At 36.7% G+C, this 15,239-nt stretch overlaps 1 protein-coding gene across 2 annotated transcripts in view; it reads right to left on the reverse strand.

Annotated features, from left to right (window-relative positions):
• The window catches only part of FBXW8 (F-box and WD repeat domain containing 8), a 1,953,337-nt gene that overhangs the window by 966,881 nt on the left and 971,217 nt on the right, over positions 1 to 15,239 (reverse strand). For both annotated transcript variants that reach the window (XM_044068251.1, XM_044068250.1), the window contains one exon: positions 5,947 to 6,104. In XM_044068251.1, the coding sequence (XP_043924186.1) occupies positions 5,947 to 6,104 (158 nt within the window). The remainder of the gene's footprint in view (positions 1 to 5,946; positions 6,105 to 15,239) is intronic.

Consider the following 15,239-nt stretch of genomic DNA (forward strand, 5'->3'; position numbering starts at 1 on the left):
TGATTGATCTAATGTACCAATACTGGTTGCTAATTCTCTCTTTCTCCTGACATTTCTTATTTTACCTTCAGGTAATTATTTAGTTAATCTCATTGATGGTATTACATATCCTACATAACATGTTCCTTCCCATTTCATAGGATGCCATTTATATGCTTTTGTACTGCAATTGCAGTATTTCCTAGCTATTGTGATACTGCATTCACTGACCCATACTGGTTTTGATCCTGTCTGTTGTATATATGCACTTTCTTTTGGAACTGTCCTTACTTTTAAGGTTGGGAAATCTACCTTGTTTGATTTAACATAACTATTCCTGTTACTAATTTTTAGCAAATCTCTTAGTTTACATTCCCCACTCTTAGGACCAATGGTCCAATGAATTCCTTTACTTTGCTCTTTGGCTATTTCTTGGCATACTTTCTACAGGTCTTTTATCCATTGTTGATGATTTGCTTTTAACTTTAAAATACTGAACTGTCCCAGCAACTTGTACTTTTGGATCAGTCCCTCTTTTAGCCCACATTGCCATATGTAGTCTCAGAGAATTTACTACTTAATCATAGTTTCTGTAAATATTTACTAGATGTAAATGATGCAAAACATAGTGTACAGCTTCTAGCTCAGCCCTTTGTGCAGACATGTATCCTGGTAACTTAACCATAATTGGTTTGTCTCTTTTTTGCAATGTCACTATTCCAAACTCAGTGTAGTACTTCCCATCCTTCCAGAAACGTGCACCACCCACATACACTGTAGGAATGTCTGGCTAACCCTTTCAGTTATTTTGTTTATTTCACTCATTTAGCAAAGTCTTGATTGGCAGGTATGGAGTTTGAACTATAACCCCTGAGAAAGCTGTCAAATACTCTTTCTACTCTTATTCCCCAGTAAATGGCCAAAACTGTTTAATGCAAGGATATCCATTTTCTACAGTACTCATTCTCCTGCTACAAAAAGTAACCTGTCTTAACTTAGTGTCCATTCTCTGATATATCTGTTATGGCCAAGACTGTAATAACACCACTGAAAGTGTGTCCTTTTCTTCTGCTGCTTGCAAAACAAAAGGTAATTTACTGGTAGGTGATATTAGCTCTGTTGCCTGTGCCAACTTCTGCTTTAATATTTTAAATGTCTTTTCCTCTTTTTGACTCCACTGTAGAGTCAAGTCTTGTTTTTGATCTGTCTTATTCAAATCCAGAATTGTCAAAGGCTTTGGCAACTGCAGAATGCCACTCACCTTTTCATGATAAGGAGTCTACTCTGTTGGTCCTAGAAATTTTACTTTTTGTGACAAAAACTGTATTTTATCTTTGATTACTTTGACACCTGCCTCTTGCATCGGTCTCAGAACTTTTCTCAGCTGTGATATGCATTCTCTCATAGTTTCTGACTACTACAATGTAATTAATACAATGAATAACCCTGTCATTTTTACTCACATTTTGTAAGAATGTCTCTACTATCTGTTGAAAAATTACAGGACTGTTTTGAAAACCTTGAGCTAATCTAGTCATGATATACTGTTGATTTTCAAAGGTAATGTAATTCCTTCCACCTCCCAAAATAATTGGAACTTTTAACTTCCCACAATCTGTTTTTGTCTCTGCCCATGAGGTCTGAAATTCTTTTTTTTATGGTATTTCAAAGAAATACAGGTTATTGCTGTTAGAGAAACAAGTATTATGCTTATATAATTCTATCAGGGCATTTGCAAGGCCTCAGAGGACATGTGAGAAGCATATTCCATGCCGGCCTCCAAGAATGTCTAGGTGGAGGAAACTGATTGCTATGCCAAACTATCATCTGGGTTCTTATTCATCTTAAGAAATAAACCCAGTGGAGGCTGGACAGCAGTAAACTCAGGCCTAGACTTCTTGGCCTTCATTATGACCAGCAGCTGTGCCTCCGGTTGAGTGGATTCTGCCATGATACCTTGGGCCAAAAGATTAAGACATTGGTTCTCAAGGTAAATGTAAAGTGAAGAAAGATATCTACATAAAGTCTTTGGTACAAAAGACTGACAGATGGAATATGGAGTGTGGTCGTGAGATGCACCTAAGCAAAACAGGTACCTACTTTGGCAGTCTTTATGGGGAATGTGCCCCCAACACTGTCAGTTCCCTTTCTTGGATGCCATGTAATCCACTGAATAATGTAATAAAAAGAATCCCAAGGGGGTACTTATTTGAAAGATGTAGGCTCAGTATAACCAGCAAAGTGAAGGGTGTTCAGACTTATGTACGATAATGGTGTCTGGACTGGCGGCAATGAAATTCTGAGCTGGGAGCATGCATATGTTACCTTTTGATGTACACTTGCGCAGGGCCCATATGTATGACATATGATGTTCCCTAGGTAACACTGGCTTTGATATACTGGCCGCATGTTGGGCTACCCTTGGCAGGTGATGAAAAATGCAACAGTGACATAGAAGGGCAGTAGAAGAAATAACTGGAGAAATAGTTAAATGTGAATTGCTAGCTCTCTGCACTGAAATATTTTTGTTAAATGTGAGACAGTTTTCATAATTATCAGACTCATGGCTCTAACCTAAGAAAATGAGTACTTGCAGTAAATATTCGAGGGAAACTTTAGCTGCAAGAGCACTTAGAAACTTTTTCTGGAAATAACACTGCAAACATGTATACATACTGTAAGTTTTTAAAGATAATTTTAAATAACATCAAAACACTTGGAAATGCAAGAAACATATAAATACTTCAAGCTGATGTCAGAACTCAAAATGGGGAAACAGCTGAAAAACTACTTGAAGTTAACAGATTGAACATTTCGCTTCACTGGCCAAAAAATAATGCTGATGTGTGCTTTGCTGTTTACTATTTCACAGCTGGGTTCCTTCGAACACCAATGGTGAAAAGTTGCAATCATGCATCCATAAGGACAGCCAACTATTGAAAAGAGTCTTGCCAGAGGTGGCTCCATGGCAGAGAAAGATGAAACCCTGACTGTGACCCATACAACTCAGGATTAACCAGGGACCTAGGTTTTGGAAGAGTTGACAAATAACGGCATGAGTGAGTGAGTGAGTGACCCTTTTACCACGTCGAACGCCGAAGGAGAGTGAACCTCCTGAGAGACTAATAAGGAGGTCAGTCTCCCTGGGTCCAACGTGAGAATCAGGGCCGGGCCCGAGGTGGGTGGAGTTCAGAGGAAGGGTACCTGGCCCGACAAAGTTGGAGACGATGAAAAAGGTTCCACTCCCTAGGATCCGACACCAGGCTCTAGCTCCTAGAGTGGCTCAGATCCGAGCTGGTCAGATCCGAAATGCTCCAGGCAGCTGTCGGCATCGAGGAAGCAGGTACTGTCGGTGCTGACCCCTGACCTAAGCCAAGTACTCTGAACCCGAAGGTGGGATCGGAGAAGGAGAAATGAGTTGAAAGAAAGGAAGTGAGCTCCCCCCTCTTGGGGGGCTGGCAAGATCCCCATCTGGATCTGAGAACGGATAAATCACCTCATCATCTTATCCAGATCCATATCTGACAAGGAGTGGGTGGACCATGCCGAGCCCATGAACTCTGACCTAGCGGGTCGAGGCACTGAGGCCCGAGAGGCTGGACGTGTCTCCTCCAGCTCCGGGGAGAACTTCGGAGATCTGAGCCAAGGGGAGTCATGGGTTCATGGTGTCTTACTCGAAGAAATGAGGTCCGGGGACCTCTTCCTCTTTTCACACTTTTCCCTCATCTTCGACTCTCTCTCCCTCTCTCTACCTCTCTTCTGCTCCATTATCACAGGCTTTGGTACAGGACAATGAGTCCCAGCCTGGGAGGGAGGAGAAGCCAGGTGAAGAGAGGAGGGAGAGGCAGCCACAGCAGCCGCTGTGACTGAAGCCGGAGACGAGGAAACAGAGTTGGAAGGAGACCTTTGAGGGCCAACTTGGCCTTTCTATCCTTTAAGGCGTGGGGATTGAAGCCCGCACAAATACTACAATCCACACTCAGGTGGGCCACACCTAAGCACAAAACACACAGAGTATGGCCATCCGCTGGGGATAACTTATGGCCACACACTTTGCAGCACTTGAAGACAAGCTTTTCAGTCATCCTTAATTTCAGAAAGATAGCCTTAGAAAAAAAGACAGGCAAGTTCTTTCTAATTAACAAACACACACACACACACACACACAGACAGTCACCACACTCGTATACAGAAAACACTGAGGGAGGAGGGGAGGCTACTACCTACACCACAGAACAATCTACTCTATACTAACCTAAAACACTAATACTCGAAGCACCAAGCGAGGGGAGGTGAAATGGGACCTACACTAACACTAACTGAGAGAAATTTAGAAAGACCTACACTAACACTAACTGAGAGAAATTTAAAAAAATTATTTACTCACAAAAGATTTTATACCCACTGCTAACTGGAGCTCAGAAGACACGATGCTGAAGCAATTCACGGCACACAAGATCTGGGGATGGAAGGCGTGGAGGTGTATTATGGGTAAGGGGAGGAGTTTGGAGCTCGGAGCTGATACTAGTAAAGCTGCCGGCTAAGATCCGATACGGATCCATAACCCACAGGTTGAAGACCAAATGAAGTCAACTACTTCAGATCAGATAGATAGATAGACAGATAAAGAAATATAAATATATAGCATAACTGTAACTACTGTGTGTGTTTCTCTTTCCTGTCTGTTGTCTTGGCTCTTTCTAAGGACATCCCTTGCCTATCAAATAGGTTTAAGCTCACTACTTAGCATTCTCAAAACATTTTATCAATAGTAACACATTTTTAATCGATCATCTATATTACTTTTTGTACTACCTCTTTGTGAAATATTTGCATTTTCTTTAGACGTTTATTACTGTACACATCATAATTACATTTTTCATGTTGCACTTATGCTTGTGCAATTGCTGTTTTTGCAGATTTTCTTCCCCAGGCCTCCACTGAAAAGGGGCTGTGTGTTCAGCTGAATTTTCTCTGTCAATAAACTGGAAATAAACACGTAAAGGAAGAAAGGAAGGATCAAGCCAGAAGAATGACACCTGCCTCCAGGTTATCATAAACCATAACATGACTAGTTCAGCAATGATACTTATGATGAACATCTAAGCCTTACATGCCCTGCTTCTTACCTTTTCATTGTTAGCATGCTCTTTCTTTGCTTTCTCACTTTGTTGATACAAATATTTTTTCTTGTACTGTTTTCTACACTGTAAATTTTGTGCACCTATATACTGCCTTGCTACACATACATCTACAAGTAGCTCAAGTTTCTTATTCCATCTTTTGGATACAGAGGGATATGAGCTTTGGCTTGGGATATCATCCAAGATACTAGATATTTGCAACTACATTTGTACATTAAAAAGAAAACTGGTCATAATAAATATTCTTCACACATTTTCTTTTGTTAAATTCAGCTTTCAGAACAGCATAATGGAACAGTTAATGATTTATAAAGCTGCTAGCAAAAGACTCTCTAAAAATTAATGCTCAAACAAATCCATGAAAAAGAATGCATCATATAATCTTTAAATATTTTAAATGCTGCCAAACAACACACTCAAATAAATGATCAGCAACTGCAAGTCTATTGAGAGGAAGCCAGAAAATAGGCCTGAATTCATGATGAACTGTTGTGTCTCAAAGCCAGGAAAGGACAAAATGAACTGTAACTTACAACCAAAGGATTATTTTTTAAAATGGATTTGGCTTCAGTGCTGCTTGGCATCAGTTGTGTACATGTCTGAGAGGGAAATTATGAAGGGATTAAGGACAGCAAGTTTTTATAATAATCAATAATGGTTTAAGCAGCCACGTGACTCCCTGCCTGCTAATACTTTCCATTTTATTAGCCAACTTGTTCACAAAAACACACTACTGACACAATATAAAATATGCCTGTCGCAGCTGCTAGTTTTAATAGTCCATGGTATCTGGAGTGGTCTAGTAAAGAGCAATGTTACTTACCATCTTCATAGGCTGCTGCAGCCAAAGTGCAATTTATCCTTACAAAAGCAACATGCGGCCTTGATCCAGGTTCAGAGGCAGCCAGTGCCGGTTCCAGATGGGAGGCGGTACAGTCCCAGGTGCGGATGTCCCAAAGCCTCACATCTCCTGATGTGTATCTGGAAGAAAGAGGCTGTGTTTAGTTCAAAGCTATGTTTTTGGATGAACAATGATGTAATTATTTTCAGTATAAGCTTCTATTTTTATAGCTGGTCATGCACTAATGCTTACCTTCTGCTATCTATAAGTTTACTTATCCTTAAGACAAACCAAGTCTTCCTACTTCACCATAAAAACATATCAAACACAATGGCTCCACCCTACTGACTACTAGCAAGTCAGAAGAAACAGAGGTTTTAAAAACTAACTGCTAAAACAAGTACTCTATTTCTTCACACGTTCAAACAACCTATAAATATGCAGCTTGCAGCACAACATTAAAATGATGGTAAGAGAATTAAAAAGAAAAACAATGGAATAAAGCAATGCATATATTTTATACTTCATCTATAAGACCTGTAATTCAGGTAGTCACTTCTAACAGGGTTCCAAGGGCACATTCTCTAAACTGGCACCAGTGATGGTATAGAATATGCTCGCTCTTACTAGTAACCAAAGAAATGCATCAAATCACAAATTATCTTTATAGTAACAGATACAGTGTGGCACAGGAACGCATCTAATCAGCTGACTGCAATTTGTAGGATCATGTGTCACAACAATATTGTGGCATTTCACAATGGTTTTCTGTCTGCCCCACTGGGCCATCTTACCACATATGCAGGCAAGAGACAGTAAAAAACACACCATTACTGACTACATATGATAATCATATGGAGTCCTTATGGCCACCATTTTTAGTCCTAATTCTATATAATTTTTTGAGAAATCAGAGAAAATATTATCTTTTCAGTACTTTGAAGTTTCGCATAACTACCAAGAAATATACAAGTGTCAGGGAAATGCAAGCAATGTTACCTGCACTGGTGTGTGCATGCACTGTAGCAGCAGCCCAGAGACTGCAATGTCACCAATATGCTACCACCAAGGTCTGGAGTTAAGTGCAAGCCCAAGGTAAAAAGCCTATCAACAGGACAGCATTTTAGCAGAATGCACCAATCTATTCTCTGTCATGCTATGGTCTAAACTGTAGCCACTAAACTAAAACCTGAGTGTTGTAGCACTCAGAGCAAACAGGGGATAAACTTTATCAACTGTTTGATACACTTTATATAAAGATTTTTTTTAAGGTAAAAAGCCTCCCCTACCAACAGGACAATATTTTACCAGGATGTACTTATCTACTCTCTATCATGCTATGAATATTAAGAAGGAGCAGATGAAGGATGGTTACATGGTACCAAAAAATGTATATTTGAAATACACGAGCACTGCTTGGTGAAGGCAAAGGCTTCTTCGGGTTACTCCTTGTACATAAAAAATAAGCACTAAATTAAGAATTAAATAGTTTGGTCAACATGATTTTTAGTAAAGGGTGAAGGTGTCATTGCTCGACTGATTAAGGAAAAAATGGAACGTATTACGAATGCAAGTATTTTGAAAAAGTTAGTGTAGAGTGAGCTTAATGTTATATGGTCAGCAAGCAGAGAAACAAACAAAAGGCAATAAGGCTGAATGTTGTAGAGGCCACAAATACTTCTGGAACCTGACCGGATTGTTGGCAGTATATGTGAAACATTAGGGAGTAATTTCAGTACAAGATATGAATTTTCTGCGTATCCAGGAAGAAGACATTACACCATTTAAACATAAATGTATATTTGGAATAAAGCAGTCAAGATTGTATAAAAAAACTGAGCATGTCAAGCAGTACTTAACTGCACTGGAGAGAATATGTGAGATAGCACAGTGGATTGGATTTGTAAAAGGCTCACCAAGGGTAGTACATGAGAAATGCCTGCTGCTGCCAGACTCTGAAGTTAAATGTAGGAAATCTCGAGCAATAAAGAATATTTGACATGTTAAGAAAAACAACAGACACTACAGAAACTGTGGCAGCCAAGAAGAAAGTTAGCAGTGGTTGAACAACCTAATATTTGTTGAACATGATTACTCTGAGGTGACAACAAAGCATCTCTTAACGTTTCTAGAAGCAATAAAGGAATGTAAAGAACTAAATAAATTGTCATGTCTTACTGTCTTACCACTCTGAAGATGCTTTGAAGCAGTAAGGTGTTGACCTTTACATAGATGAAGCAACTGAACTACCCTTGAGACAAGCCAAAAGACAGGTGAAATAAAAAGAGAGACAGATTGTTAAACTTTGAGATATGGATGCTCCTGGGAAAAAGATAATGAATGGAAAAAGAAAACAAAGTTAAACCAGAACACTCAAATCAAGTCTGGTATCCCACCTGTGACTCACAGGGTGAAAGGACTAACAAGAAACAGAAAGAATTAGGCCAGATAAAATCACTTTCGCTAGCAGATCTAGGAAAATCTCTCTCTGATGCCCTCTCAGTGGGAGAAATGAAGATGCCTTGTTGAAGTTTCAATTAGTTTATTCAATTAAGTAGGTAAATGGATGAATGTTCTTCATCTAATGTGAATACTCATCCATCTATCTACTTAACTGAATGAACTACTTGAAACTTCAACAAGGTGGCTTTATTCCTCCCACATTAAGGGCATCAGGGAGAAGGAGTAGTAACCTAGCTAGGGCAGGGCAAGAGGGGCAATTACCACAGCAGCAAAGTGTTGCAGGGCATGATCAGCCAATCCCAATCTTTAATGTAATACTAGTTTTTAACAGCCGGTGTAGCCGTTCAAACCTGAGCATTGTAGTATGTGTGGGCTAAACTGTAGCCACTAAACAGAAACCTGAGTGTTGTAGCACTCTGTGCAGGCAGAGTATAAACTGTATTAGCTGTTTGCTACATTTTATAAGAAGATTTTTTTTAAGTAAATATGAGCGCTGAAGTGCTCCATGCAGGGAGGGTATAAATTGTAACAACTGTTAGCAACATTTGTAGCAAGCAGTTTCCCACAGTTAATAATAATAATAATAAGAAATTATTATTATTATTATTATTATTACTATTAAATAAAATGGAGGAGGGTCGGGGAAGGGCTCAAAAATGAGATTCTGAATGGCTGGGTGGGGGCATGTAACTGGCCACCTGGTTGGCATGCCAGGAAAAGAAATGTAGCTGGTGAGGGGGATTCTCTAATAAGTCAATTGCTACAACATCAAGATCAGCTTATTACAGTAAAAAGCTTTTTTTTTTTTTTTTGCTCTTCACTGGAACAGCTGAAGGGATGGGGGGGCTGGGTTCATGGTATTGGCACAGGACACCGGTCAAGTCAGCGACTCTTCTGACAGAGACTCTCCTAGATCTGATAACTAAAATGATTTTATCTGGACTAATACTCTGTACCATGAATGGGAAAATAGGTATGACCTGAGTGAGAGCAAATGCCTGTTTGTATGTGTAATCACTGGGAAAACACTTGTTTGTTTGTCTTTTCGGCCTTTCCCGGTTAGGGGTCGCCACAGCAGAACTCCAGTCCGTTAATGATTGGCATTCGATTTTAATGGTGCCGAGTTGCCAGCCCGATGCCCAACCTTCAGCGAAGGCACACCCATTCATGCATGTCTTTCGGAGGCCACTCAACCAGCTGAGAATCGAACAGGACAACCTCTTGCTGTGAGGCAACAACGCTACCGCTGTACCATCACTGGGAAAACATTACCAAACTGAATACGCTGGGTAGTAATATGGCCATATACATTAAAATTAGTGTTACCGAAAGGTTTATTTATTGATTTCAGTTTGCTAACAGACTAAGCAGACTGGTCATCAGAATGTTTACAGCCATGATCCAAGCCCATTTATACACACAAATACACCTACAGTGTTAATGAGGTTTACTCGCATGCAGATGCAAAAGGTTAAACATGGCCTACGGATAGGGTAAGCAATCTATTTCTTATTTTAGTGATAGCAATTTTTGCATATGGGAGGGATATTACCCAATTATGTACCTGAGTGTTTCATGCTAACCATGAGTTCGATAATTATAATGCAATTAATTTTGTTAAATAAGAGTTCTGTAAACACCCATATATTATTATTTCAGGTGGTATGGTAGCTTGAATACTATGGTGAATGTTTACTTATAAGAAAAAGTAAACTTTTGAGTTTCAACTAGAACATGGTGAAGTAAGAACTGCTTTAGTAAACTATAATTTGGAAAAGAAATATGACAGAAAGGGGGTCTTTGTTTTTTGTTTTGTTTTGTTTTGGGGGGGTTGTAGGTGTTTTGATGGAAAACAAATACAGTAATTAAATTAGGCACTTGCATGCAAGCAGATTTTCAGTGTAGTAAAATATTAAGTGTCAGTGGCATAACAGATAGCACACCTTTCTTTGGTACAAAAGGCTATAGATTCAATTTCCACACTAGGCAGATGGATTTCTTAACCTGCAGTGCAGTATAAGGGGATGCTGCACTCATGAGTGTGCCATCCTTTGGATGAGATGTTAAACCAAGGTTCCATTGGCTTGAGCTGGTGGTAACATAGGTGGATGTAAAAGATCCTACGGCACCTATAGAGAGGAGTAGGGGGATTTTTATTAAAAACAATGAAAAAAACAATACAAGAAAAATACAATGAAGTACGAGCCAGCCAATTGAAAATCAAGTAATAATCAGAAAAAGGGCAACTACTTACGAGATTTTATAAACTGGATGCACACATTCCCCAACCCTTCCTGCCACAACCATTTACATATTTTTCAAAAAAATAATGGAACAATCCCACAGCTTATTAAACAATAATTCCTCATAGTGAGTAATCCAAAAAGTACTAATTAATAATTAGACAATCCCATAGGGTATTTTACATAATGTCTATGTAAAATCATAACAGTATTCAAAGAAAAAGTAAATTCAACAGAGAAAGAATGGGCAAATTCTGTTAAAAAAATCTGAATTCTAGAACATTCATAGAGAAAAAAACAAAAAAACAAACATGAGAAATAGTTTCTTCAATATTATATATATATATATATATATATATATATATATATATATATATAGATATAGATATAGATATATAAAACATAATCCTTGCAATTTTATCTTATACTTCATCTGACCTTTAATGGGAAAACAACCTAATAATAAACTTCATAAAAATCATGAAGTTCATAAATATACAGAAAATGTTCCCTACATCACTTTACATTACACAAAACAGGAGTCAAAAGATGACTCCAAGGTCTGTTAAAATAAAAAGAATCCATAAATGAACCATACCACAGCTCTCTAGGTAAAAAATTGATTACATGTAAGTTCCAATAAAAAACTGTATTAATATATTCTTTCATAATATAAGGTAAGAATCTTATACATTTAAAAACAAAGATTGCCAATATAATTTATATTTTTCCCCACAACAAAAGATATGGTACTTTCATATTAGAAAAAAACAAATGAAGCAAAATTCAGTACAAGTAAGCAAAAGCCAGATATACAACAGGCTTAATCAATCAAAAACTTCTATCCTCACATGAACAATACACAGTATTTCTTTTAACAGGATTCAATGTACTACCCCACAAAGAAGAAAGATAAAATTGTAAAATAATTGTTTCTTTATATTTAGGAAAAGGAAAAACCTGACCCAAATAATTTTCTTAAAAAAAAAGCAAACACACTTCCAATTTTGTAAAATGCTCTGTATATCATGCAATAGATTCCCATTGTGAAAGATATGTCTGTTCTGAGCCAAAATAACACCCTAGAACTTCAATAGCTACAGAAGTAAAGGGGATATACTATGATGAAGTAAAACTTCATTTTAGTAAGTTGAATTTCAAGCCAATAGTATTCAAAAAATGAAATAATATATAAAACAGGATCACATTTCTCAGAATTAACAATAAAAGATGCATCATCTGCATAATAAATAAATAATAATAAAACAACATTAGGGCATACAGTAAATAAAGCAGATTTGTGCAAAAGGAATAATGTTCATGAACTAGATTCATAATCACAGAAAACAATGACTATTGTTGGAGCTGGAACATTTCTCCCCGGGCCTCCACTGAAAACAGGCTCTGTGGAACCAAGTCGGACTTTCCCGGTCAACAAATGTTAAAAATAAACAAAATACCACAGCACACCCCTGTTTTACACCATGCTGAACAGGGATATTACAACCTATAAAAAAACATTAACTAATGCCTGGACCCAAGAAATAAAATAAATGCTATATATAATATTAATAAATTTTGTACAAATATAATATGTTGTTAAAATATCAAATAGATGTATATGACATACTGAATCATATGCTTTATCATCACAAGAAACCAATATATCAGAATGTTTACTTAGAATATAAATCCACAGTTTCTCTTAACAAAAACAACATATCTCTACTAAAGTGACCCTTAATTCCATACACACATTGATGAAACTTAAAAAAAACTTTACTTAACCTGAATTGAGTTATCTTACAAAAAAAGTTTTGTAATCTCTGTTTGCTAAAGTTAAAGATGTCTAATTTTTTAAGTCAGATCTCTCACCATTTTTATAAATAAAACAAATTATACCTTCACGTAGAGAAGCATCTGATATACTGTAATTTAACCAGTCATTTAGAATATTTAAAAAAAAAACTGGGGGATCACATATGAATTTGTAAGAGGAATATGGAATTTAATCTGGACCACATGAAGAAGAAGCATAATGTTTCTAAAACCTGTTTAGCTCACTCATATCAATAAGCATGGTGAAATAAGATCATCTTATTCACTTATTATGTTAACTTTCCATGTTATCTTATTACAAGGAATAGTGAAAAACAAAGACATAACATAAATACAAACTTCCTGTATTAACTCAAATTGTTGAGAAACAAGAACATTGACAGAAGTTAAAATAGATGACATAAAACTAGAGTCTCATTTTCTATTTGTACTTAAAAAGGAAATTGTTTTTTAATTCCTTGCAATAAATCCATTCACACTTAATTTATCACAATAAACTAAATTACATGAGAAGTCATCAGAAGTATCATTAAGATGTTTTCAAATAAAGACTATGCCAATCAATAATTCATCTTCATATTATATAAAAGATTTCAGTCCAACAAACAAAATGCCCCTTTATGTTTTAACTTATACTGTAGCCACCAATGAGTCCAGGAAGCTGAAAAAATCTCAAAGTAAGAGTATCGAACCAGACAACATCCAATGCATTTTTATATTCAGGGGTATCAAGTACCCATCCATTTAATTTTTTTTAAACCTCTACATTCCAATAAGATAGCAGTAGAGGTGGAAACACTAGATAAAATAGCCATTTGATGCATGAAAGCAAAAGAAAATAATTTAGATCAATTCAAAATCAGTGATTTGGAGAAAGAAAAGTAATCAATTTCTGTAAAGAAATTACCACTTTTATAAGCAAATCCCATAGAAGGACCTAACAAAAGATGACCATAGTCCAAAATATGTACTTCACATCCCTGGAAAATAAACAAGAAATCTGAAGAACATGACAACTTCAATTTCCAACAACAATAATATGACTATTTAAGAGAACATAAGGAAAGATTTTTTGTAAAGACATTCTTCCTTTCTTTCTGCAAGGTAGGCACATATACAACAATTAACGTAAATATGCTTATATGTATCTTGATATCACAGATGACGAACCTACCAAGGGCAAGAATACAAAAATTAAAAATATCAACATATGGTTTAATTAAAACAACAATACCAGAACATATATCAACTCCAAAACTCCATACTTCTCCTCCTCCCAAATATATTCTAGCTTTTTGTTTTGAATATCAGATAACAATCTAGTAGAGACAGCAAATATATGAATGGATGTTATGACAGAAATTCCAAAAATAAAACTCTCTTTTTTTCATTAATAAGACTATTATTATTCAAACTATATACAAGAAGGCTATCCCTTTCTAACATTTTTTTGATCAATCAAAATCTTTTTTTTTTTCAATTTTCTCTTATGAACTTTCTTCTCAACGGACATTATTTCATCCATACAATCTGAAAATTCAGGACCAGTTGCATTTAATTCAATGTCTTTTCATTTGTCTATTTTGGATTTCTCACTTTTTATCAGATCATTTTCCTTAGTAGCTAAATCATCCAAAACAGGAGACTGTAGTACAGAAATATTAGAATCAATGTTCAAAAATGAGTCAGGGGAGGGAACAGCCTTCTTATTCATCCCCTCATTTTCACCAGAAAAAAATAATATCACAAAGAGGGAATGCAGAAAAGAAAATTAGTAAAGTAGAAGTTAAAAAAATAGAAGTTAGGAGTGCTTGCGAAGTGAAGGAGTTGATGTAGAAGGTGTAACACAGGTTATATTACAGCATGATGGAACAAGTCCCCAAAGTAAGGAGAAACAGGAAGATCAGGAGACATCTGAAGAAATAATATGGGCATGGGAAACAAAAAGAGATATAACATGGTGCAATATCTATTCAAAGGAGAAAGCAAAATTAATCAATACTAAAAGAGCAGTACCAAAGTACTGAAGAGAAATGCAGGCAAAGGAATCCGAACACTGAAAACTTTATAATACTAAAAATAAGAAGACAAAGACAAAGATGAAAAGTAGAAAAGGAGATGAGATTAGTAATGGAGAAGTTAAAGAAGTAGAAACTGAGATTATGGAGTACCTATGAAGTGAAGGATTCGGTGTAGAAAATCTAATTCAGAAAGCACTACAACAGGATAGAGCAATCAACCTTCAAATTAAGGGTAAACTAGTGGAATGGGAAGCAATTGGTCAGGTGGCATATGAAGAAATTATGGATCTTTCAACAGGAAACCAGTATAAATGTTCACTTGAAGCTGGACAGCAAGGGAAGGAACAGGAAACTCTGACGCAGTTAATGTTGAGGAGTGATAGGCTACTGAGTTGCCATATGACACAGCAACAGATGACACAGGATGAAATTGAACAGAATGTGCCAAAGGAACGTGGAACAGAACTTTACATAGAATCCCCGCAGGAAATGGAAAAAAAAAAAAAAAAGTGAACAAAACATTATTCCTGCTATGAAACGAAAAGGAATATGCCAAAGAAAACACTGACGTTGAGAAAATCCTTTAATAATAACAGCAAAGCTTTCAGGACTAAACCTTTCTTCAATACTACAAACATTTCATGAATCAAAGTAATTAAATTTAAAAAGGAGCCAAAACTATCACATAATCGCAGCCAGCCAACCATGC

This window comes from Protopterus annectens, chromosome 4.part0, assembly GCF_019279795.1.
Source record: "Protopterus annectens isolate FY-2018-M chromosome 4.part0, PAN1.0, whole genome shotgun sequence".
Lineage (NCBI taxonomy): Eukaryota > Metazoa > Chordata > Ceratodontiformes > Protopteridae > Protopterus > Protopterus annectens.